At 47.9% G+C, this 25,518-nt stretch overlaps 2 protein-coding genes across 2 annotated transcripts in view; one reads left to right on the top strand and one right to left on the bottom strand.

Moving 5' to 3' along the window:
- Positions 1-25,518, bottom strand: part of LOC122383305 (protein O-mannosyl-transferase Tmtc3-like) — a 58,052-nt gene that overhangs the window by 15,840 nt on the left and 16,694 nt on the right. Inside the window, exons 2-5 of the mRNA XM_043369596.1 lie at positions 9,579-9,764; positions 4,259-4,395; positions 3,852-3,933; positions 1,960-2,059 (exon numbers count right to left, since the gene is read on the bottom strand). Coding sequence (XP_043225531.1) covers positions 1,960-2,059; positions 3,852-3,933; positions 4,259-4,395; positions 9,579-9,764 — 505 coding nt within the window. The remainder of the gene's footprint in view (positions 1-1,959; positions 2,060-3,851; positions 3,934-4,258; positions 4,396-9,578; positions 9,765-25,518) is intronic.
- On the top strand, positions 22,728-24,823 carry LOC122383304 (nucleolar protein 10-like). Its single transcript, XM_043369595.1, has 2 exons — positions 22,728-23,079; positions 23,712-24,823. The coding sequence occupies exon 2, from the start codon at positions 23,789-23,791 to the stop codon at positions 24,467-24,469; it is 681 nt and encodes a 226-aa protein (XP_043225530.1). The 5' UTR covers positions 22,728-23,079; positions 23,712-23,788; the 3' UTR covers positions 24,470-24,823.

Here is a 25,518-nt window from a genome sequence, read left to right as displayed (position 1 = left end):
TGAATGAGCTCACCATTGTTGTCGGCCAAATCCATCACTTTGTTTGCTACCGGCCTTCTTTGGGGAGCGAAAAATATGAGCTGGTTTCCGCTGCTCTCTTAACAATAACAAACTTAATTAAGTAAGCATCTTAGCCCGTCCTCTCGTAGCCTCCAGGCTCCGCCAATCGAATTAGAAGGCCTAGTTTCGGTCGGCTGGTTCAAACGCATCAGGCTAAAAATGAGTCTGACGCATCTAATAAACAAAGACTTGTTTGAAGAAGTGAAGCGAGAAATTATACAAAAAAAATATGCAGTGGAAAGTCGCAAGGTGAAACGACATCTAAATACACAATATGACATAAGGTACATAGTTTGTACTATGTACGGTACATACATGATGTTTGTCGCTCAGTACATATGTGTCTTTAAACATACTCGACATATTTTGCGATCGAGGAAAAGTCTCAGGTGTCACCAGTTCACTATTCAAGTGCTCTAATAAGTCCAAGCAAAACACTACACAGAGCAAAAAAAAAAAAACTGAATGTTTCGGCCAAAGGACAATGAGAGCGAAAGCTTTGTAACGTCCTTGGGAATCTGAAGCTTTTTGGCGAACTTTTACTACAATACCGTAAGCACAATAGGTAATAAAATCGTAATTTATTTGGAAGACGCATCCCTAGTAAGTAGAAATCATTCCAGTAAATGACTGAATTCACCACCCGATGGGCCATCAGTCACGGCTCATTTCCTTCACATGCCAACTGCCCCCAGTCCGTTCATCAAACGTCGTCCTACACGTGCCTGTCATGCTGAACCCGTCGGCCGCTTACGTCTTGATTGGTCTCTACCTGTCTCAATTGGCGAACGTTAAAAGAGACTTATGACATCGTCAAAGCTCAAATTATCAATAAACGGAATAATGGTGACTTAACAGGAACTCATTAAGTCTCCGCAGGGTTTCGACGGCCGGTAATGCCACAGAGCAGTCGGTATTTTATGGCGGCGTTTCTAAATAACTAGCTCGGCACTGTGCCGAGCTTCAGAGCTCCTTGCACAACAGCCCCTGGCTCACTAACTAAAACAACGGGCATAGGTACGTGATGAAAACTGAGAGCTACAGCTCAGCGAATCAACCCTCCTTGAAATGGTAGCACAAAACGACCTCTTCTTGTAATTGGGTTAGTCTGTATGAGCCGTGTGTATGACATTGCATTTTACCTTTTTTCACTCCATTTGCTTTTCAGGGTCAATAGGCCTTGTTTACGATCCTGCCATGAAAAGAAGTATTTATGAGTATGGCTATTCCTCCTTTTATCATTCAATATTTGAATGCTAACGCCCGATGCTAGTTCACTTCAATTGTGAATTAAGGCGGCATTAACGACCGTTTGGAAGTCATCAAATAAATTAGAGCTGTTCGAGACAGTGTTTTCGTGAAGTGCGCTCACAAATCCATCACATAGTGGTGGCCCGTCGCCGAGTTACGAATTTTACCGTAATCTATCTGCCATAAATTTTACCAATTGGCATATCCTGTCACGCTGTGTGAGTTCGACACTGGAAAAGTGGATTCAACTGAGCCTCATCAGATTGAAAAACGTCGTTCTATCCAGGAAAGCATTTACGGTATTAACTCAAAAGAATGTAACTGTGCGTTAAGCCCCAAGGCCAAGAGATTGTATTCGGATATGATGGCATGCGATAAAGGAACCTGGAATGCAGTGTCGAATGGATTTCCTTGGTTTTTTAATTACTGATAACCATTTTTAAGTAATTTTGTAAGGTATCACGGTAATATTATTGGTTACAACCAAAAGTACTTTTCATGTGGTCGTTTTTTTAACGAAAAAGCATTTCAACACGTCTCGAGCAACGAATTATGTTCATATGAGCTTACAGAATGTATTAACCATTCTTCATGGGCAAATTATTTCTATAATTCCCTTGCCTTGCCACAAGACACGCTATGGCTTACCTGTCGTTGTTCTTGTTCGGACGGACCTTGTGTAGGCCAGGAATGCAGAGGTGAAGAAGAGCGCTGAGAGCAGCTCTGCTCGGCCCACCACTCCTGTCACCTGGGGAGTGACGATACGGGCTATAGCTGAAGCTGCATCATGTACCCAGCTCAGCGTCAGATTGGGTCTCCAAGCAGCTAACATTGCAATACATGTGCGCATGACAGCGACGGGTAAAATGACCGGCATCATTTAGTGAGGTGCATGCCAGGAGGGTTATTTATTTCACAGCATAACTCTCCCACGGCGCGGCGGGAAGCGTCAGTTACACGGCGCCAATCCTCTCCCCGTCCCCGTGCGCCGGCCAGCATTCATCCGTGTAACGGAAAGACAGCGGGGTGTCACGCCACATCCCTGGCCGTCCATCAGACACCGAGGGGCGCCCCAGTCCCCCGCCGCCCCAGCACCGCCCCTCACCGCCGCCCGACGGACATGTTATTCCAGTAAAAGCCACCGGTATAGATTACCATAAATGAAACAAGGTCCCATGTGGCGTATGATTTCATCGTTTTGACAACAGTGTTGGGGTGGGCTGACGGGGAGCCCCCATCGAGGGAAGGCCACCTGGGAGGTGTAGGTATTACACGGAAAATATTCATGTCATTTGGAAATGAAAAATAGTTGAACCAATTTCATATCTGGAATTCGTTCAACTATTCGTTTCGTTGTCATATATGACAACGAAACGAACAAAACCAGAACAATTAGGGACACGTTTTTCCGTAACAACAGCGGGGAAAGACATTATGCAAGCTGTAGAGTTCATTCATTACATAGACTTCAACCTATCACAACGGTTGATCGTGTACCTAGTTACATAGGTTCATACGAAATACAGTAGTTTTGTACTCATATTGAAATAAATATCAACAAATGGTAATTACTAGATGATTGTCAACGTGAAAACAACGATGACCGATTTCGTGATCAACATATTGCAAAATGGTACTTATTTTTATGCATCGATTTTTAGAAGCATATATACGCGACTTGTTACATGTATGTATGTACGAGTACATGTATAAGCAAGAAGCATTAAAACGGCTCCGTACGCTGGCACTTCACAACATTTTCAAGGACGGGTCGACATCGCTAGGCTTGGGACATAAAACTTGACATCCCCACTTATTGTATGTAGGTACTCAGCATTGCAACGCGTTGTAAGCCAACAAAACGTTGTCAAGCCCCACAGAAACTACGCCGCTGTTGAGAAAGTCAGCCCATTCACTGGCATCTGAAAGCTTAGCCATAGGGTCAACACTTCAGTAAATTGCCTACTTATATTCATTTATTCAAACTGATTAGCTTCCAGCATAATCTCTCTCGGAATAACTTTCAGCACGTGAACTATACTGGCATTAGCCAATAATGTGGGAAGGAGATTAAATGGCGGAAGTTATGGGTTTTAGAATGAGTCGGAGACCCGGCTCTCGTTCTTTCTTTAAACACTCAACCTGGAGTCTGAAATGCCTACATCCTGCTCTGAAAACTCATCGCGGCTTAGTCATGGACGAACCGTAGGTAGAATGCACTGCTACTGTCTTCCTTGAAGATGGATACCTAAACTCATTGAAAGTGGATAAACTCATACTATGTTTGATCCCAAATTTTCATTATCACACCATTGGCGCCTATATGCAGCTGTTATAAGTGCCCTGCTAACCTATTTTCGTCTTTATTCGGTCAGCAAAATCGAGCGAGGCGATACGTAACATGGCGCGCTATCAGTATACATACAGGGCTGTTTTTCACTGTGTACGGTACTGTAAAAGATTTAAAATCTTGTCGCCCTTGCCCCACATATAGGTGAAATTGTATGCTAAAACACACCCCAGCTATAGTTCCCACTTACCGCCTCAGTATGGACAGGATGGACAGCAAACATCATGGCAGCCAAAAAGCTGCACTTCTTCGATACGAACAGATTGCACAGCCTGTGACGAAAGAAATGAAAGCTGTTAGTTTCATATACAAAAGAGTATCATCATTGAAAATGTTAATTTATTACTGAGAATTAGCCAAAAGCGGTCGTCTAAAAATTTAAGTACCCGAAGAAACTGGCAAACATGAAATGGAAAATATTATTATGCACATCTAACAACTTAGCAAACGATCTCTCCCGTTCAATACCAAGGTTCATTGCATTCTACGTTATGTCTATAATAGTATTCGGTAAGCTCATTGAACTCGTTCAATGAGCTTACCGAACTCGGTAAGCTCGGCGCTCGTTTGCCAAAGTCAAACTGTGTGTAAACGGACCTGAAGTAGAGGAAGCATACGACACCATGAAGAATAACGTTGACGAGATGGTAGCCCATAGGGCTGAGCTGGTGGAAGAAGTAGTTCCAGCGAAAGGTGAGAACGCAGAGAGGCCGGTACGACTTGTGCGAATGATCCTGGAACAGAAATACGCCGGCTCATCAAATGCAAATCAAATGTGCACTGCCAATACTTTAGAAGGTGGCGACACATGAGGCAGGCTCACATCGGCGCATAGCTGCTGAGGAAATATTGTTTGTAAGTGAGTGTTATAGGCTTTTTTGGATTGAATGACTTTTAATTCGTCATAAAAATCGAAGTAGGGCATTTAATTACTGGTAACCATTTATCGCAGACGTGTGTAGTGAGACGTTGGGTAGGCATGTGGAGTGTGGTGTGAACCGCATGTTAGCCCACTACCGGGCCTCGCTGGCCCGCTCCGATTTGTGTCGTTGTGTACCCGGCTATGGTCGCTTACTTGTGGAGTTTTTAACTGCGATCAGAAGTGGGTCTTTGTTGCGTATCTTCAACAGGAACAATCTGTTCTGTCTTGGATTTTCATTGTCATGAAGCTTTTCCAATTGCGTGATATCAGCAATCAAGCTATAGCGCGTGTCGTTCCAAGTTGTCATTCATCATGTCCATTACACATACCATACTGCAGCAGGCAGTCATCATTGAAATTGAGCCCGTGTTCAGGCGTGCCAACCTCCCGTTTCGTTGTCAATAGTGGGCCACTCGACACGCTTGACCGTCACGTATTACATCCACTTACAACGATTGGTGCGTGAGCGACCGACCCGGCCTGGCCAACACCAACACTGGCAGTTGTCGACACCAAAGTAGACCAATGTCGCTGTCCAGTGCCAACTCTGACGCCGGCACAGACTGAGCAGCCAACACAGCTTAGCAATTCATCACCTGCCAATGCTGGCAGCAGCCGACACTTTCACTATAGTGCAGTCCACGCACCAACTGCTGTTGCTATGCCTTCACCATTTCACCGGTGTGGTCCAGTACATACCAACCTGAATGACAATCTGACCAGTGCTGTCTGACAGTTATCCCGGCTACCAGCAACTATGAGTCACTGGTCTGTCATAGTTTGACCTTTGGGCAATGACTGTCCCCTCTGCGACACGTCTAACCAGTGACCATGCAGTCAGTGGTCACGGGCCGCTGGTCTGTGATGGTCTGAGCAATGACTGACCGCCAACACTGCACGGATGATGCTATTTCTCCTTAAACAGTGACAGCGTCAAATGACCGTTTCATCGTCAGCGTAAGACGTGAGTACGGAAGGGTCTGCATTCAGCATTATCAACAGCGAACCGGCCATTGCCGGCTCTCTGCCGGAATCAGAACTGCCGCGAATTAATTATGCATCCACACCAGTCGTTGCCCGGTTTAAAACTAGTTTTTTACATTTATTGTAACTAGAAAGTTGAATTGCTTCGATTATTTGAAATAGGGATGGATATCCACCCAATACAACACCGTCAACACACACGTTGAATTTCTAGTAAAAGCTTTGGCCATATGGGTACCTAAACTAATAAGTAATAAAAACTGACGGTTTTATCCATTAACCCTCGCCCATGTAGGGGGGGGTTGGTGCAACCCCCCCCCCCCGAGGTTTTTCGGAAATAGTGCAAAAACGGCGGCGCGCAGCGCCGCCAAATTTTGGGTACCTTATGGGGCAAACCTTGCGCATCTTTTGATAAAAAAAAATTTGACCGGGTCATGTCAGGTCACGGAGTTATGACGTCACAAAGGGAACAGCCTCCGGCCGGATTTTCACAAACTGAGTGCCAACGCCCGAGGTTTCCTGCCGGTGGTACGGACATCGGTTGATGGATCGTGATGAAACTTCCCATGCATGTTAGGGCAAGTATTGGCTATCATATGGTATAAGAAACTTGACCGGGTCAGGTCAGGTCACGGAGCTATGACGTCACAAGAGGAACAGCGTCCGGTACTATTTTTGAAAAGCGCCCGAACCACTATTTTGCTAATTCTTGTCACCTCAATGGGAATATGCAGCAATATTAGCTTCTATAGGGAGCAAATGGACCTTCCAAATCCAAAAATACAATCAGATTTCAAAAATTTAAATTTTGATTTTTCGAATTTCTGCCGCCGACTGTGACCTTGCCGACTTCCGGCGCTCCCAACGCGCCGTTTTTAGAGCTAGGGAAACGAAATACATACCAAACGATAGAGAATTAATCAAGGAACACTATAGTGAAGGTTTCAAGTCGATATCTCCCACCGTTTTGCCGCAATCGCCGCGGAAAGTTGAAAAAGTCTATTTTTCCGAAAATTTGACCTTTGACCGGTCAAAAGTAGGTCAAATGTTGACCTAGGACCAAAAAATATACCACCAATCGCGAGATCTCGGCGAGAGCAATCCGTTGGTCTTTTCCGCTAAGCTCTACGACGCTCCGTTTTCAAACGCCAAGGGGGGGTCGCACCAACCCCCCCCCCCCCTGCATGGGCGAAGGTGGCAGATCGCCGTTTACGGGCGAGGGTTAAATAATACGCACACGCCTTGAGACAACCACTGGATGATTGCATGATTGTTGAATCCAATCACCTGATGCCTTTTGTTCGAAGTCACGAAACCCAGCTTAAATAATTCCATCGTCGTGTCCACAGTAACGAGTAAGGACCCTTCAATGATAGGTGTCCTATGTAATTTGTGACCGTTGTGAAAAAAAAAACCTGAGCGCCTTCACCTCAGTGCCTCGCCAGCACGTCTGGGGAAGGAGGGGGAGGAGTGGTGGCCGTATTGGCTGAATCGCGTTACCGTTGCCAGGGTGATGCACGATGATTGGTTCTCAGGAAAGTGCCGCCGTATTTACACCGTGAGAGGACCGAGCGCGACAGCCTGCCGTAACTCAAACTCGGAACGAATACGGCGAGAGAGACGGTCGCAGGAATGGCGCGGGTCAAAGTGTAACGTCGATGAATAGGGCTCGAGTTTGAAATATTCGAAAGTATGTGAGAAAATGGTTGCAGCATAGAAAGTGTTATCTCAAAATTTTATGTAGATAAAAAGATGGTCAGAAACACCGTGGCTATTTAGGACATATAACATGCTGTCAAATTAATAACTGCCCCATTTAACCCGCGCCCCACTGGGGTCTGCGTATAACACGCCCTACTGGGGGGGGGGGGGGGGGGGGCTATTCATAGCCCCCCTCCTAACTCCGAAACTACTGGGCCGATCGTCAAAATTCAAACGGCGTCTGATAGCCCCGGAAAAACTGTCGAGTGAAACCTAATTTCATTGACCTCGAGGTCACCGATGACGTCACAGGTCAGGTCAAAGTAAAAATTATTAGCATTTTGGCTTGTTCACGTTTTGGGCTCTGGCCGCCGGCTTACAAGTCAGATCAGGCTCATTTTTGGTTCACACACTCGTGAACAGATGCTTTAGATATCCTGAGGGTACCAAACTTGTACTTTGATTTTCAGGTCAAGGTCAGGTCATCACAGGTCACGAAAATATTATATCATGCGTCAGTCACGTGACACATGTTTTATGGTCCATTTAGGCCAAAGATTTCGAATTTGATGTCGTCTGTGTCATTCGAGGTCATTTTGAGTCGAATTTCGCTTAGGTCAGGTCACTTTCAGGTCAAAAAAGGTCAAATTTTGAAGTTATAATTTTTCAACAGAAAAGGTGTCTATTGGATGCAGTTTGAGCTCAGGAACACGATGGTGCTATTTATATTGACGTACGATGTCAAATACGTGCTGAAAAATAGATTTGAAAAATTAATAATTGTGAATTTTTTGCAATAATGCGTATAACTTGGCCATTTTTGAAGATATTTAGCCAAAACTTGCTAGAGTTAGTCATAATATAGCGTTCTATCACATATATTCCGGTTTTTTTTCGAAAAGTCAAAAACTTTTTGAAAAAAATGTAAAAATGTAAATTTTGAATTTTATTATATAAAATTTTCGAAATTTTCAAAATTTCGAAAATCTGAGATAGCAGTTTGATAGCGCAGTCTATTCTGAGTCCTCTCATGCAAGGAAATTGGATCGAGCTTAAAAACTGAGCCCTTGGGAGCGATTGCCGTGGTTCAATGTTTTGCGTCGAAATCGGCCGAACATGACGTCACTCTGACGTCATTTCCGGCCGACCTATGGTAGCTACGAGGTTCAAGTTTTGACACACGGTGTCAAATTGATGCAGCCGAAGGTACTGAAAGTTTGGCGTCGATACGTCAAGCGGTTTAGAAGTTATTGCAGAAAAACGGGAGGGGGCTATAAATAGCCCCCCCCCAGTGGGGCGCGGGTTTTAAGGGCCTATCTGTTATTAAGCCAAGACAATATCCTCTCATCACGGGTTGATGTCTTGTTCAAAGATTGTAGGAATTTCACACCTAATGTCGTGATTTACGAGCGTCATTTATCAGCAATGCACGGCACGAGCCGGCTGGTAGAGCGCAGTTGTGAGAAATTCCGGCACTCATTAAACTCGGATCAAATCCAGATGACGGCGGCTATTAGCGGGAGCGGAAAAGTTAAACTGTAATCGTCTCTGCAATGCTGCCAGCGTCCAGACGTGAGCATCACTGCAGCATGGTAAGAAAATCCTGATATGTTTTGGTCGTAGAAGTAAAATAAACTTCACCAAAAAACAGTTCAAAGCAGTTATCGTATTCCAGACCGGTTTCGGCACGTTACAGTACCACCATCAGTGGGCATGCATACATGTTACATTACGGTCTGAAATATGCTAACTGTAACTGCCTTGAGCTGTTTTTAGGTGAAGTTTTTTTTTTACTTCTACGACCAAAACATGAACGACTTTTCGACAATATAAAAAATCCTGATATATTAGCATCAGTTAAACAAGAAGTAAATGGCTGCCAATTTTAGGATGTTACGTTACAATAGTGGCATATAGGTATAAAATTGGATTCGTCAATTGGCTTTTTGCACATACCATTGCACATTGCACATTGGTATTTAGTTATCAGTTCATGTAGTTTGGTTAGGAATCTGATCTAGCATATGTGCTCGGTAATCAATGCGATTTCACCATATCAAGCGCAAAAGGAAACTTATCATAATCGCACCATAGGCATTGCTCCGTTGGTATACCTACTGCGTCACTCCTTTTTACGATGCGTGTCATACACAGGACGGCACCCCTTCCCTCTCCGCCCGGCAATCGTGCAGGTGGGCAGTGCCTGTCACAGGCCTGGTGCGCAGTTACCGCGCCCATTCATCGTCATTGGACACAGCCATTGTTCGTGTGGCGACAATGGCGACAATTGTGTGCCAGTGATTGGCCTACCTTTTCCATGGGTGTTCCCCAGAAGTCGTTGCTCAGCAGACTGGAGACGGGCGTGTCGGGACGCAGGTCGCGGTTGCCGTGAATCGCTCTGACGTCATCAAACACCAGGTCACAGTGCAGGGCGTTCTGGTAGCAGAGGGTCACAGCCAGCGCTAGCAGACAGGGGTACGACCAGCGCTGTAGCATCTGTGGAAGGAAAGGGGTAGCGTGAGATCGGAGTTAACCCTCGCCCGCACATGGGGGGTGCCACCCCCCCCCCCCCAGGTAGTCTTTCTGCTCTGCACTCGACATTTTTAGAGCTAAAAGGCTGATTTTTGGTATAGCTACTCCTCTATCCTTTTTGATGTCCACTGAAAATTTCAAGTTTCTGTGATTTTTGGTTTCGGAGATATGACCTCGTTTTTCAGGTCATGTCATGACCCAAATAGCCAATTCTCAACATCTTGCGTTGGCTATGGGCCTTGTGAGCTTTTGACACCTTGATTTCGGCCTTTTTTTGCCAGTCTTACCTCCCACCTATCATGGAACATGTTGTTCGACGATGTACAGGTGTCAAGGTCAGGGTCAATGTCAACCTAGGTCATCTAAGATAGGTAATTGCGTTTTAGGCAAGCTGAATTTACTTTTGTGAAGTTTTTTGACTGCATTTTTGGTAAAAGCTTCTCAGATCATGATTTCATGTAATATGGACACATAATGTAGAATATCCAAGACAGTTAGGATAAATGATAACAATAACACGTCAAATGTATATTAAACACACAAAGCTTTCGGTACGAAAATACCTTGATCACTGTGTTAACAGAAATGTGTTTAATATACTATAATTTAATATACTATAATAAATGTGATTTCTGTTAACACAGTGATCAAGGTATTTTCATACCGAAAGCTTTGTGTGTTTAATATACATTTGACGTGTTATTGTTATCATTTATGGACACATAAACAATCGGTGCACACATCAGTATACACAGACACACACAGACATACAAACATATATAATTGACCTTGACCTAGCTTGACCTGAAATGACATCAGCAGCAAAAATCTGGTCGGGTAGTGTGACAAAGAGGTTCTAGCTGGCTTGCACCAGAAAACGGCATCGTCATCGGTATATGATAAGCAGTGCACTTGATATCCAACGGTGACCCAAAACAGCAACATATTTTAGTTTGACCTGACCTGGAAGGTCAATGACTGACCTGAGAAGGTAAAACTGGGTATCATTGGATTTGTCTCTTCCCAAAGAATCTTTTTGGTCTTTACCGCTAAGCTCTATCTCCAACAGGAACGAAATGGCGCGGGGGGTGGTAACTGGTAACCACCCCCCCCCCGCCCATGTGCGTTCTAGGATGGGAAAATGGCATGTGCGGGCGAGGGTTAATAAAGCTCGTGGCGCATCGCGTCGCTCTCAGCTGTGATGTCACGCCACAACCAAAGGCCAAATCGTTCCCGAATCCCGGGACTATCAGTTGTCGCCACGGCACAAAGCATTTCTAACAGAATCTCGTGCTCGTAGTCCTCCATCCGGCACCCCACCCCAGTCGGATGACATCCGGTTCAAGGTCAACAATCACGTGACAGGCGGGCGGCCCAATCACAGCACACGGACACGGTCCGACACGGACGGCCTCGGGCGGCAAAGGAAACCACCTGACCTGATAACTTTACTAAAAAAAACAATGAGGACTGCATTTACTAAACGTTAAGTTACATCATGTGTCAGAATTTTGAATTCCATGCCATCCCAACTAAACCTATGAAATAAGAACTCCAAGAGTTCAGAGTCGCCTCCCATGACGTTATGAGATGTGTTCCTGGGACGTCCAACTCGCTCGTACAGGTTGATGTCCAGTCTGAGCATACCTCAGAGATGCACTCTGTTCACAGAAATAATGCATCTGGTCGGACCTGGGACAGACACAGCCATTTATCAAACTAATGCGTGCGGCCGGCACGGCGGCTTTTTACGGCCTCGGACAGCGGCCCGACGATCCATCTCGAGATATTACAAAACTCGGCCGAAATATAGATGCAATAAGCAGACGCGTGCATTTATCTTGATACGAGTGCTGTTCCGTTGAGGAAGACGGGCGTCTGGCGGCTAAATTGGGCTTCTCCCAACGGACGGGGCCAATCACACTGCAGGGAGAGAGAGTATGAGCGGCGGCGTATTCCGGATCGAGGGTAGAGTATGCAGCAGAGGGCTGCCTGATCTCGTCTATAGTGCGTGCACTGTCCGTATCTACATCTCCCCGGTCAAGGAGTAGCAGACAGACTGGCCACTGGGTACACATCTCCCGGTAATATCATCGTCACCTAATAACTTGTTATGAATAGCCATCTCTCAGCGCGAGCAATATCGCACTGGCCCGTCACACGTAATGCCGGGCTCATAAGGATCATCGCGGCGGGGTGAGCTGCGGGAATTTCACCTCTGCTGCAAATGACCACTGGTATACGCTTCCGGCATGACCAAAGTGGCTGTATGCTATATTGTGAGCAATAAGAAGGATCGGCAGGCAGCACCCAGTTACTTCTTCAGCCTTCATACGCTTTTTAGTTCGGAGCAGGATCCATGACCCAACTGCTGATTTTCTATACAAAAAAGTTTCGAAATGCGTACAAAAAGTGAAAAAACGGGTACCTACAAATGCATGCAGTCCGAAAATTTACTTTCGTTACGTACACAGAACGTCCTAGAAAAAGAACACCGTAACTGATCGATACCGATCAAAAGGATTTTTGAAAATACACATGATGCGTGGTCGTTGTTTGGGTCAAGTGTTGTCAGGTCTCAACCATAAAAAAGCATCAGTGCTCAGTTTCTCCTGGCTGAAGAGTGAAAAGTGCGTTTCTTATTCCAGGGGATGGGTTGGTTTGTTTTGCTCTCAGTAGTAGCAGCACTACAGGGCACGTTCACAGCACCCAAGTTTAGAACAAACTCTCAGTTATCGTCGTCTGGGGGACCTAGACTGAACCCATAAGGAACCTCTAAACATGACTCTCATGTGTAATAGGTAGGACAGCACCAATGCCAAGCATTGCATACGTATGGACTAAGTGTAAGACAACGAGTTCATGCTATTCATTTGTTCTGATTACCCGACTAGGAACGAAATAGGTAGCAAAATAAGCCTACGAAATGCGAGCATTCAATAATAAGTTTCTCATTTCTGGCGCAGAAAGTTTTATTTGCCTGTATCTAACTCCACAAATGCCAGAACCATAGTTCTCCCGGTGGACAGCACCGTAAGTGAAACAGCACGAGTTGGCACTTCATTTCCTGAGGCGGCTTGCTATCGCCTGGGGCCATCCTAGTCTCTCTTGCTAATTGCGCCGTTGGTCTTTACGATCGGCGGCGGATGACTGAGCTGGCGCGATGTCCAAGTTCTGGCGGCCCTGTCTGACACCAAGCTGTCCCCGGAGAGGTCCGGACGGAGCGGCCCCCTGATTACGTCACAGTCCGGGGAAACTGTCGGAGATGAATGGTCCCCCGGAGCGGCTGCAGTGTGCTGGAACCGAGCACCGCAGGGAAATAACGCCTAAAGTCTAAGAGTTTTTTTCAGAAGGGCGTATTTAGCAGACGGTGAGCGAACAATGCTCGACGTTTGAGCACAAACAAACCCAATTTATGTGCTATCGACGAGAAGATTAAACGTCATGGATCACTGCATCAGTCAACTTCAGTTCGTCAAGTTATCAAACCACTTTAACGATTATGACCGAGGCTAGTCGTTCTTCTGACTTCTCTCAATAACTGCCATGCAATTGGCCTCAGCCACTGCATCGTCGAGACAGCTCGACGCCCGCACTTTACATTCGAGTTCATCCAATCCCAAGGAAACCGCACTTATTGTATTGTCCAGCGTTGCAGCTCACTCCAGTAAATCATGTTAGCCACCTCATCTAAAAACATTCGAGCATCTCTCGCGCTCTGCATCTACATATACTCCAGGCACACCTCACAAACTTATCACACCTCACACTTCTACCTGATGCACTAATCCCTTGCAGAGCTGCCTGCAGCAGTACTTCATCGATCCCTGATGTCGGTCTAATATGGTCCCAATGAACCCACAGCCGGCTGCGAACCAGATCCCCGGCTTAACCCCATCACACTCCCTTCCACAGCCCCGCCACGGCACCCAGAAAACAATCCACACCGCGCTGAAAAATAGACGGCCACCGCGGAGAGCATCTGGAACATCCACGGAAATTTATCATCGATGGCTATTTATCGGATGTCTCGGTAATCATGCTATATCCGGGTCCCATGGAACGGTGAGAGCTGACCAACATAAAACTGTTGATAAAGTATATTTGTATCTAGCTTTTAACTGTCAACATATACTTTTTAATGTACTAATCTTTAACCCGCGAGTTGCTGGGGGGGGGGCGTTAAACGCCCCCACTTTTTTCGCCGGGCCATAGCGTAAAAACGGCGCGCCGCAGGCGCGCCAAATTTTGGGTACCTGTAGGGAATTGATTGAAGTTTATTGTGACAAAGTTTGAAAAAAATCGGTCAGATAATTTTTGAGATATCAAGGTTTTAGTGACGTCATGATTTCTGAGTTTTCGACCAAAAACGGCATATGTTCAAAAAATCATATAAAATCACAGAATAGACATACAGACATGCCGTAAACGCCATTAGAATGCCAATACCATGATCAATCAAATGGCTATCTTCGATTATTGATTATCGTTCCGCATTTTCCAAAATCTTGAACTGAATCTTGACAATTTCTCGTGACTACTTCACGACCATGATACATGAATTTCTGAAATTGAACTTTTTGAGCCAAACACGTACACATATGATAAAATGAATGTCACCATCGTGTTCTACGGCCCAAATTACCCATAAAACATGTGTCATAGGCTGCGAATATCAGTTTTGATTTTCGGGGATATGTGCCTACCCGGTTGACCTGACCTTGACCCTGACCTATGCTTGACTGCCCCCTACATGGAGCTGACACTCTTGTAGGCCTTATATGATGGATTGTGCACCGTTTTGACAAAGTTTCTGACGAGAGGCGCCCATTGCGAAGTCCTGAAGTCCATGCTACTGAAAGCCCGATTTCAGGTGTTTGACCTGACCTTGACCCGACCTGTGACCTCAAAATTCAACTTTGAAGTACTCATCTGAAGCGTCTCGTCGCGTTCTTTCGTTTGCCGTCTCGTGCGTTTCGCTGCGCCTATTGGTTCTCGAGTTATCGGCTGGGGGCGTTTAACGCCCCCCCCCCCCCCAGCAAACGGTGGGTGGCGAAATACCCCAGCAACTGCCGGGTTAAATATCGTTATCGCTATTGTGTTCATCCCGTCGATATATTTCCGGGCTAATCATTGCATCAGAAAAATCATTGTGTAAAATCCGGTCATTCCTGGCACTAGAGCTGAGTACGCTCTGTCATCGCCTGTTTCCGTGCAGCTCCTATACATATCACCGAGACCTGGCTGCGGCCCGCCACTGCGTCCCGGCTGGTGACCTTCCCCGGCTACACCCTGCACCGAGCCGACCGGCCGGGTGACGCGGGCTACGGTGGGGTGGCCATTCTGGTCAGGGACAGCTACACGGCGTCTGTCATCCCCCAGCCTGCGTCAGACTGCGCGGCCTGTCGGCTGGAGTCGCTGTGGCTGCGGGTGAAGCCGGCGACCGGCCGACAGTTCTCCATCGCCGCAGTGTACCGTCCCCCGCGCCGTACAGTGGCGGCCGTTCAGGCGGACTTGGACGAACTAGAGGTGCAGTTTCAAAGAGTTTTACTGCAGCACTCTGGACCAATTTTTATCATCGGTGACCTGAACTGTGACTTGTCTGACACTACCACTACCACCTGTGTTGGAAAGGACCGACTTCTGGAGATGCTGCGATCTTTAAATTTAGAACAGTTCGTTACACAACCGACCTACTCATCAGGATCTCTTTTAGATGTAGTTATATGCAATTCGAGTAACGTCGTGCAGCGTGTGAGAGCTTTTAGATGTGCTTTTAGCCCTCATTACTTTGTTCGTGCTCTTTTTAACGTTCCTAGATGCCGCCGTAAGCCTCGCCGTGTTAGCACTCGTCTTTTTAGGAACATCGATCATCTCACTTTGTTACATGACTTGTATCTTGTTGATTGGTCCGGTGTTTTTAGCTGTCCGTCTGTCGCCGAGAAATGGTCTTATCTCAGTCGCCGTTTGATTCATGTCTTTGACCAGCATGCTCCGCTCCGATTGACCTGTATCCGGAACCCGTGTGCGCCGGCTGTCACCTCGGCGACCCTGGTCTGATGGCGGAGAGGAGGGGTGTGTTGCGCCGTGAGGGGAGATCGCCGGCCTTCCGTGCACTTGACAGGAGGGTGAGGGCGGCGATCCGGCGCGACTGCCGGGTGGACATCGAGGCGAGACTGCGCGATAACGGTAGCAGCTCTCTGTACCGCATCGTCCGCCCGCTGGTCGCCGGTAAGCGGAGTGGCACAGCAACCCTCCCCACCGCCACGCCTGATGAAATGAACGCCTTTTTTGTTGATGTCGGCCCACGTGTCGCGGCTAGCCTGGCTAGCTCCGGGGTGCCGCCCGACGTTCCGTGCCGCCTGCCGCTATGATATGATATGATATGATATGTATTCTCGGTGATCCACACATACATCGTGGTTTTTCATACACCGCGTCGATATAAAACACACTAAAAGATCCTCAATAGGTACAGATAAAAGCAATGGGTTAAAAGAAAAACGAGCAAGACAAACAGTTAAAAACTTACACGCACACATACAACACTCCCACGCAGCCGATGACGTCACTCACAGTCTATCAGATGGTTTTTGAGCACGCGCTTAAAGCCGCCGGCACCCGTCTCCCGCACTGCCCGCGGTAACTCATTGTACAGTGCAGGAGCAGAGTAGGCAAACATACGCTTCCCCAACTCGGTTCTGATTGATCTCGGTCTATATTGCCCTGCGTGACGCGTGTTGTGACAGTGTTCGTGCACGCTGATGTTTTCCGCCAACGAGAGTGGTTCACCACATGTGATCACTGCACGGAATGCTGTGATGGTGCTATATTGGTAAAGCGAAGTGGCCCGTAGCCACTCTAGCGAGCGAATTGCATCACTAACGTGGTCACGCTTGGATCGGCCTGTGACTGTTCTTGCACAGAAGTTTATGATCTTCTGGATGCGATCACGAACTTCTGAAGATGCATTTCCGTATACTGCCAGGCAGTAGCGGACTCGCGACAAGACCAGAGCATTGACCAACATCACCATGACGTCACGAGGTAGCCAATGGCGGGCAGCTGACAGACCCAAGAGTACGCCCGTGCATGTTCCGGTCACCTTGTCTAAGTGCGGACGGAAGGTCATGTGGCGGTCCATCGTCAGCCCCAGATTACGCACCTTTGACGTTTCAGTGATCGTTTCGCCACCAAAATTTATTTGGATGGGCGGGAGGCCCTGTAGCAGCTGCTTTGTTCCGAATGTCACCAACTGCGTTTTTGCCGCATTAATTTTCATTTTCCGACTTGCAAACCATTTGCGAACTGTGACCAAAGTTGCCTCGAGTCGGCTAATGAGTTGTGGCAAGTCCTCCTTTTTTCCACAAACGGCGATCTGGCTATCATCAGCGTACTGGACTAGCCTGACAGATGGGTCTATGTGTAAATGCATATCGTTAGAAAAAATGCTAAACAGAAGGGGACCCAACGCTGTCCCCTGGTAGATTCCGGTGGGATTGCTAGCTAGTTGAGACGTGTGAATTTTGCCCTCACTGTTTACCTGTACGCGCTGACTGTGGCCTGACAAGTAGCTAGCAAACCAAGTGGTGTCGACACCATACAGACGAAGTACAGACAGAAGCGTGCAGTGGTCGATGGTGTCAAAGCATTTGCTACAATCAAGCATAGCGATCAATACAATTTCCCGGCGGTTCATCGCGGACAGTATATAATCGGACACGGTGAGTAGCGCCGTCTGGGTGGAATGATTTCGCCGGTATGCGTGCTGCGCTGGTGAAAATAGATCCTGCTCACTGAAATACATGTACAGCTGTTTCTGGACAACACGTTCAGTTATTTTTGACACCAATGGTGCGTGTATTTTTGACGCCGCGTGTTGGTGCGTGTGGTTTTCGGGTCGCCGAGGTGACACTGGCGGAGCTTCGGGAGGTGGTGTTCTCCATGAAGCGTTCCGGTGCGTGTGGACCTGACGGCGTCTGTATTCGCATCCTGCTCCTTTCTTTCGAAGCCATTGGTCCCATCCTGCTCCATGTTGTCAATACCTGTCTTTCCACGTGTGACTATCCCGATGCTTGGAAGCACTCCCTAGTCCATCCTATCTTTAAGTCCGGTGATCCTGATCTGGTCTCCAACTACCGTCCTATTTCGATCGTCCCCACCATAGCCAAAGTTGTCGAGCGCTTAGTGCACCGACAACTTTCCGCCTACATGTCTAACAACCACTTTCTCTCTTCATCCCAGCACGGTTTTCGTCCTCTTCACTCTACCGAAACCGCTCTGCTCTCTGTAACTAATCGCGCTTTTTCCAACATGGACCGTGGCCTTATCTCCCTCCTCTGCCTTCTGGATCTTAGTAAATGTTTTGATGTCATTCCTCACTCACTGCTAGCTTCCAAGCTCCAGCTCTATGGCATCCACCCGACCTGGTTTTCCTCCTACCTCACCGGTCACACTCAGTCTGTCTGTATCTCTTCTCTTTCCGGTGACAGAGTGGTTTCGAAGCCCCTTCCTAACACCATGGGAGTCTTCCAAGGATCAGCCCTCGGTCCTCTGTTATTCACCATTTTTGCCAACGACCTCAGTCTGCACGCGCCGGACGCTCATGTGACCCAGTACGCTGACGATACCCAAATCCTTATTTCCGATACCAAGCGCAATCTTCCTTACCTCATCCAACGCATGGAGTCTACCCTCACCTCCTTGGCATCGTGGTTCCATGCCCACGGACTTAAACTCAACACGTCCAAAACGGAAATCCTCCTCCTTGGCACCCGACAGAATACCAGAGATCTCCCCCCTGTCAGCGTGCGGGTCGGTGGCGGGACCGTTCGGGAGAGCCAATATGTTAAAAACCTTGGTGTCATTTTCGACCGCCACCTTACGTGGGATGCTCATGTCAGTGACGTGGTACGTAAGTGTGTCGGCCTCCTGATCGGTCTCCGCCACCTGAGGCGCCTCCTCCCGCGGCGGGCGCTTCTTGCGGTCGTGCAGGGCCTGGTCGTCTCGCGCGTGAGATATTGTCTATCTGTGTACGGGAACGGCTCCGCGGCTAACAACGAGAGGCTACTGAAAGTTGTGAACTTTGCCACCAGAGTAGCAGCCGGTCTCCGAAAGTACGATCGTGTGTCTCGCGCGCGGGACGACCTGGGCCTGCACACACCGCGCCAGATGTGTGATGCGCAGACCGCTATCATTGCGCATAGAATCCGTGCCCTGGGCGAGCCTGAGGAGCTCGCCTCACTGTTTGTGACTTTCGCCGACGCACGGCAGTGTAACCGCCCCACTAGACAAGACCGTGACTTGCGCCCGCCAGCTACAAGAACAGTGGTCGGGCGGCGAGGGTTTGCATACCGAGCAGCCTCGCTTTTAAACTCTATGCCTAGTGAAGTGACACGGCTCGAGCCAGCAGCTTTTAAACCGGCAGCGAAACGTTTCTTTTATTTGGAGTGATTGTGCGTGTGTTAGTGTTGTGTGTGCTGTTGTTTCAGCGGATGATTGTTGTGTGCCGTGTCCCATTTGACTTCCCCAACCGTTTTATTCACTGACAATTGACACGTAATAGCCACCGTGTTGTGGAGTGTCTGCTGACGTAAATATATAGCATAGCCCACCACCGGCCGCAATCCACCAGCGCCGCCGAGTATATTGGCTCTGTACCGTGGCCACAATACAGTCATTCCCGACCTCATTGCGGCCAAATGTCGCCGTTAAACGGGCAATGACCGCGTCAAATTAGTGGCTTCATTGCGTTCAATCGAGCCGTCTGTGTGTAACATAGAGTCGGCCGGTAAAACTGGATGAAACTGTCGAGCCAGCCGACACGGTCGTATATCTATGTTTTATGGTTGATATACGCAATATTACTTCACCAAAAGGAGCCAATCATCAGCCTCATAGCTCGATAAAACTTCACTAAAAGCAACTAACACCATGATCGACCTACCTGCTTCCATCCTGGCTAATAATAGTAACATCAAATTTCCTCCAATAGAAACCGTGGTCTACATCTCCGTTTCGATTATCGGTCAAATTCCCAATTCTGATCCTAGGTCAATATTTCTGCTGTATGCTCCCTATCGCTAATTCTCTCATCCAGAAGAAGAATGAACTGCCGCACGGCTAGTCGACCAGCCTCCCCCCCCCCCCCCATCTGATGACGTCGCACCAATCGATGTGACCATGCGACAATAACCAATCGCTGTGTGTGGTCCGACACATGCGCCGCCGAATACCACGGGATACGAGCCAAAGATGCCACAGCACGGCAGGGCGCGATCTGAGTCGGTTTGTGGTATATCGGTGCCGGGAACGTTAGGGGACGGTGGCCGGTCTATAAACCATAGCAGCGGCAACGCAGGGGAAGAAGTCACGTGGGATATAAGGGGGGAGGGTAAAAAGGCACACGGGATATTTGGGGGGGGGGGGGGGTTAGCCAGTTTGCATCAGGATTGGGGAGGGTGGCCAATGGTATCAAAACGTGGGGATGGGTGGCTTATAATGAGGGGTACGAGGGACTGAGGTTGTAGGATACACTGACCTAACGATCGGAGTTGTCGAGTTGCATGGAGCCCCTGCATTGGCTCACTCGACTGGCCTCGCACTGAACGGTTATTGTTATGGCCTGCATGGCGACTTTTGTATGCTGCAGGACCGTGCACATAAGTTTAAGTGGATTTATTTATGAGGCAACTTCTGTAGCGACTGACAAGCTGCTTTCAAAACACCGAGAAATACGAGCCGATCTATTGGTTTTATATCATTCAGTGTAGATTGTACACGTCAGCAGCTTACGAGACAACTTGGCAGCTGTTCAAAACTTGCATGGGTAATGTGCATCAATATTGACTTTTACAGCAGCACATCAACTAATGCATATTGAGCAAATGCCGCTAAATGAAGGCATTGTAGAGCTTAAACGACTCTCTAAATAGCGTTTGTATAACATTTTCTTTAATATATCAACGCAAAACGCTGGGAGTTATCGGTGAAGTTAACAGGTCTGAATTTAGCCACCCAGTGTTAGTTATCCTGCTTTTGCCCGACGTTTGGTTCGTCTTTGGATTGTGCGCTTACCTCTGCAGTCGTTTTCCATCTGCCTAACCTGGTTACCCTTTGTTGGGTTGGGCTAACACTAAGTCCGTCAGGGAAGACATTTTGCAGTTTGTGACTTCTCGGCTCTAAGAAGAATACTCGGACGCTTTCAGAATGAAATCAATGGTCTCCACTGGCACTGAAACGAGATCTCGGCGGCAAAAATATGGAAATTGGACGTGACAGCACCCTTTGTCTCCGTTCAGTTTCGATGTTATATATTTTCAGAGCGTTCTCTCGTAAAACTGTTCTTCGAAATATTAACACCCAGTAACAGGAGGAATTTTTTATGGGCATATGTGTCAAACCATGCGCTGGCTGTGGACAATTGCTCAGTGTCGTCCTATCTGGAGTATTTTACATTTCCGTCACTTTTTAACAACCAGTTTTTTAAAGAAAATCATTAAGTCAAGGGATGAGTAAACCTAAAAGTTACTTAAATGTAGAACCGTTGGCGACTTAATATCTCTTAAGCACAAAGGCATCCTAATTTTCTTCTCTTGGACCAGCAAGCCAAGCATTGTCTTTCATTAGATTTCTTGGTAATTTCAGGCAAAAAGAAAGAGGTTTAAAACTGCTACAACTGGGACTCTAGCTTCGAGATTATCGTAGCTCTGACTGGTTGAAGGACGCTAATTCAATGCCGAAGTATTTATCAAGACTTTTGGTATTAAGTACACAAAGGAATAAATGACATTCCATAATCCCTCAATGCGACAAAGGAGAAATAAAATAGAATAAAAATATAACAGCCAATCACGAGTGGTCCGCCCCAAGTGGTCAATACCACATGAAATGGTGCAGTGCTATATTGCAGGCGTTACCAGCGCATTATGACTATTGCTCGCCAAGGCTGCTTAATAAGTACTCTTCCAGGTCATTTCTCAGGGCCGATATTCTCTGGCTAATGCATAACTCATGAAACAACAAACCAATAAAATAAAAACATTCCAATTCATCGCTCCATCCAGCCGGCCCGATGCCGTCCGCCGGCCCCGCGGCGACTGGCCATTAGGGCAGCTATATGACGGAGGGCCGGGCCCGCAGGCAATGAGCCGTGGCAACGCTTCCAGGCGAGTGGCCAGGCCGGTCACGTGACCGGAACAGCCCGTCCGTCACGGCCGGCGCAGAGTGGTCACGTGACCGGAGCGCTGCACACCGCCGCGCTGACGGCGGCGGACCGGCCGACCGGCCGGGCGGTGGGCGGGAGGGACAGGCCAGCTATGGGGGCTATGATACGGCCCGGGTCTAATGGGACGCGATGCCCGACTGTGGCGCGCACATTAGGGCACGAGGCGCCCCTGCCATCCGAGCCGCCTCCCCACGGAAACAGATGATCGCACCCCACCGCCAAACTAGCTGTGAAGATAGACTGGCGGTAGATGTTCTCGGGAGGACAAGAAATCCGAACACCGTTCCGTGCTTCTATCCTCAGGATACTGAAATCCTTCTCCTCCACGCCACAACCCCCCTCCGGGCTGGACAGGCAACTTTATCTCATGCGGGCTGCTCCCTTGGAGCGGCACCGCTGCTCCCGAGGGAGCGCACCCCGTAGCCGGGTGCAGTGAGTGCCTTGGGGCTGGGTGGCCTGTCGTCTGGACGGGCTCAGCCCCGGCGATTCACTAGGGTGCCTGCCCAGACCAATGTCTCCCCCTAATTCCTATCATCCTTCCGGCTCTGCAATGGTCTTGTCAGACCGAAAGGGCCTAACCCAAAAAAATAATAATAATAAAATAATAATAAAATCCGAACAATTTCATTTATGTGACGTCAGTTTGAACGACTACGGTGCGTGTTTCGTTTTTCCAACCAAAGGAAGGCGCTATACCCAAAAATACCCTATTGTGTGGTTCAAAATGAGATTACCACTACGTTAACAGGAGATTTGGCCGCCAACTCCAAGATTCCCTTGCAATTTCCAAAGTGGCGATTTGGTGGCGATTTCCAGCGTAGGTGTTGTGTTTTGGTTGTGGGACGAGGCGGTTGATATCTTATAGGTATATATCTTATAGGTATAGGCGGTATAGGACATAGGTTTCTTATAGGTATCTTGGTTGATATCAGGTTATAGGTACGTTATTAGCCTTCTGCCTTGGAGGTTGGACGCGACTGTGTGGGTTACGATCTTTGCCATTGCAATTGTGGGTGCCTGCAATCCGGCGTTGGCTGCAAGATCCTTGAAAAGGTGAGGTTTGGTTTGGTTTATATCAATATAGCCTTGGGTTTGGTGTAAGGATGGAAGATAGCAACGTGTTGGTAACAATCCTGACAATTACAAATTTTAAATCTTCTGATGCCCAGGCTCCACTACGCAATTTTTCTGTGTGATTTTGTCATTGTGATAACATCGCATTATTGCCAAAAAATCAGATTCTGAACTTTTTTTGTGATAATGTGCGAGAATTTATTTGAGCAATATTGCATGACATTTCATGCAATAATGCAATTTCCGCAGTTTGGCTCACCCCAGCCGTTTGCGCTAGGTGAACATTTTCTGGCATCGCCAAGGGCATCGCGTTCTTGTATTATCGCAAAATCGCCCAAAAAATGTAGGCTCCACGGGGTCTTTTTTTAATGCTGCGCGTCTTAATCAGCAAGCTGTGAAAGTATGTAATGTAACCTTAGGTTTGTGATACGGTTAAATAACTTTTAAAGTGCTAAAGGACATAATTTAAAATTGTATAAAAAAAAAAAACAAATCACAACTGTCTTACTGCCGCATGGCATTCATTTAACAAATCACGTTTATCTCATTTAGGGTGTGCCAATTGTTTGTCTAGACTTATATCGCTACTCCCCCGTTGTGTCTGCCAGCAGATGCTGAGTACCCGAGGGCCGAGGACTTGATGATTCGTTCGATTATTACCGCAAGATGAAGATCAAGGAGAAGCTGGATGCCATACGCGACAGCGGCGTCAAATTGGACAAGCGGCCCTCAGTCAACAGACGTGGCGCTGAATCTGATGCACGGTGCCAAGTCGTCTAACATCAAGAAGAGGAAGACGACTCATGGGCTGCTGGAGGACAACCGCTTCAAGGCGATGTTCAAGAACCCCGACTTCACGATGGATCACGAGTCGGACACGTTCAGGCTGCTGAAACCGGTGCTCAGCTCGCTGGAGGAGCAGCGGGCCGCCAAGGCCGAGCGCGGACAGCGGCTGGCCGAGGAGTGCCGCCTCCAGGAGGAACTCGAGCTCGAGGGACGGCCCAGCTCCGAGGACAGCTCCGACGGCGAGGAATACGTCACCGAGCTCCAGCGGAGCCAGCAGCAGCGTCAGCTCGAGCGGCGCCAACGGCCCGCCGAGCTGGTGGCCAACCCGGCTGCGCTGCCGGTGCGCGTGCTGCATGGCGACAGTGTGCGCGAGATCACCGGCGGCGCCCGGCGCGCGCGACGCGTGCCGCTCGGCGACCGGCTGCGGCGCCAGCAGAGCGACGGACCCGTGCAGCATGTGTCCGGCTTCAGGAACCATGACGTTCGCCCCCGGCTGGTAAGAAGCGCGACTCGCGGCGGCGCGAGAAGGCGCTGCGCCACCAGGCCGAGCGGCGCAAAATCCGCCGGTCGGCCAGCTCACTAGGCAAAACCGCCGTCGTGTTAAAAAATACGTAACGGTTGTGGCAGGGCTGTGCAAGCGTGTGTTTCGCGGATGTATGGATGCGACGTGATTTGAGGGAGTGTTTGGATGGTGTTTTACTTTTGACTCGTAACTGGAGTTCCTATGTTTCGCAACGAATGCCTTGTGTCGTGTTGAGTGCTCAGCTCACGAATGTTTTGCACGGCAGATATTGCTGCTCAGTGTGATGCTGCAATTGCACACTGGGAGGTATTGCAGAATGTCGCACGCTGGTGTCCCTTGTGTGTTACTGAAAACTTGTGTTACTAAACGTTTGTTACTAGTGTAAAACAAAATATATGTGAAACCCTTGCAATCTTATTACTTTTTCCTCTACACCTTCTACAAACTGAGTGACCAGTTTGAGGGTTTGGTAGAACCTTGGGCTTGTTTCAGTACTAATTGCTTGCTACCTAATCTTTTTTTGCACACGAGCAGGATGTTCATCGCAATAAGGTCTGTGCCTGGTGCACTGTGTCACGAACGCTACTACCATGCTGCTACCACCCTACTAGCGCATTTTGCGAGCTGACGTCTCGGACACGAATGATCGCAGCACCCCACAAACTGAGGGCAACAGGCCATGTCGCTTCTGAAAGTAAGTATTCATTAATTTTTTTAAAGAAAAAGCACAGAATAAGCAGTAATATTTATCATAACATTTCAATTCTTTCAATATACTTATAGTCAAACTATTATTCTTGTAATATCTTCTGTTAATTAATTCATATTTTTTCAGCATTAGCATATGCAATTGCGTTACTGTACAGTCTGTCTTAACCCGCGCCCCACTGGGGGGGGCTATTTATAGCCCCCCCCTCCCGTTTTTCTGCAATAACTTCCAAACCGCTTGACGTATCGACGCCAAACTTTCAGTACCTTCGGCTGCATCAATTTGACACCTTGTGTCAAAATTTGAACTTCGTACCTACCATAGGTCGGCCGAAAATGACGTCAGAGTGACGTCATGTTCGGCCGATTTCGACGCAAAACATTGAACCACGGCAATCGCT

This window comes from Amphibalanus amphitrite, unplaced genomic scaffold (genome assembly GCF_019059575.1).
Source record: "Amphibalanus amphitrite isolate SeventyFive unplaced genomic scaffold, NRLGWU_Aamphi_draft 000160F_arrow, whole genome shotgun sequence".
Classification (NCBI taxonomy): domain Eukaryota; kingdom Metazoa; phylum Arthropoda; class Thecostraca; order Balanomorpha; family Balanidae; genus Amphibalanus; species Amphibalanus amphitrite.
The sequence above is the reverse complement of the archived record's forward strand: the minus strand, read 5'-3'. Positions and strand labels throughout refer to the sequence as shown.